General features: G+C 40.6%; 1 protein-coding gene across 1 annotated transcript in view; it reads right to left on the bottom strand.

The window, feature by feature from the left end:
- LOC116705469 (contactin-associated protein-like 4) overlaps positions 1-1,061 on the bottom strand; it is a 66,091-nt gene that overhangs the window by 43,222 nt on the left and 21,808 nt on the right. The window contains exon 3 of the mRNA XM_032541672.1: positions 268-461. Coding sequence (XP_032397563.1) covers positions 268-461 — 194 coding nt within the window. The remainder of the gene's footprint in view (positions 1-267; positions 462-1,061) is intronic.

Genomic DNA, 1,061 nt, shown 5'->3' with positions numbered 1-1,061 from the left:
GCAACTGTAACACAAAGTTTCCCTTCGGGTATCAATAAAGTATTTCTGATTCTGATTCTGAATGTAACAGATCCATTGTAAATGTTTTTTCTTCTGTGACTTGTCAAAACTTCTGCAGTGTAAAAGAGGCCTTTCGTCTCTGCTGGTTCTGTTTTAACTCTGTAGCTGCAGACTCACTTTTCTCTGAACGCTGATGAGTCAGTTCTACAACTGTTTATCGCATTACCTTTTGCAGCTGTCGTCATAGTTTTGTTACAATGCACTCACCCCTATACTGTCTTCCTGTCGATGCTGTTTCCAGTTGTGTCCCGTGTCGCTGAACATCAGCAGGTAGGTTGTCAGCCAATCAGAGCTGCCGTAGCGGCCCTGCGTAGCAACAGCAGTGATTTGCGTACGCCCCCCCAGGTCGACTTCCAACCACTGATATCTGTCTGAACTCAGAGGAGACCAACCTCCAGCTCCTGGAAGGAGAGAGAAACACATGATTTGTATCATGCAAAGCAATAGGTGCTGACTTTTATTTCTCTACATAGAAAACAGATTTGGGTTCTTTAATACAGTCTGAACACTGATAATGGCACTGATACAGTGTGCACTTTTCGAAAGAAAGTTAGAGAAGAGGAAAATAAAATGTGAAAAGATCTACGTGGCTGGATCCTTATAATACTACCACTGCATTAACAGCAACAACAAAATGTTCAGACTTTTTAGTTGTTTTTATAAAACAAGACCTAATTTATTTTATACACAAGCTTCCCCTTAATTTAAAAGCCCTGAGCGCAAATGCTTTATCAACTTATTTCTTTGATGTTTACTTTGGAACAGTCAAAAAGAGTTTAATCTGTATCTTCAGGACTGTTCTGTGTGCACAATATAAGATGCAGCCAAGACATTTATGGCAACAGCCTGGTACTAACGTGGTTACAGTAATTCATGGAACATCTATATATAGTCTGAGAACCAAGGCAGAGGACCACAAGATGGAGTCACATTAGATAATTAATATACCAAGAGGTGTGTCTGTGTCTGTGTGTGTGTGTGTGTGTGTGTGTGTGTGTGTG

Source organism: Etheostoma spectabile, chromosome 17 (genome assembly GCF_008692095.1).
Source record: "Etheostoma spectabile isolate EspeVRDwgs_2016 chromosome 17, UIUC_Espe_1.0, whole genome shotgun sequence".
NCBI classification, from domain to species: domain Eukaryota; kingdom Metazoa; phylum Chordata; class Actinopteri; order Perciformes; family Percidae; genus Etheostoma; species Etheostoma spectabile.
This window is presented reverse-complemented; position numbering and strand designations above follow the sequence as displayed.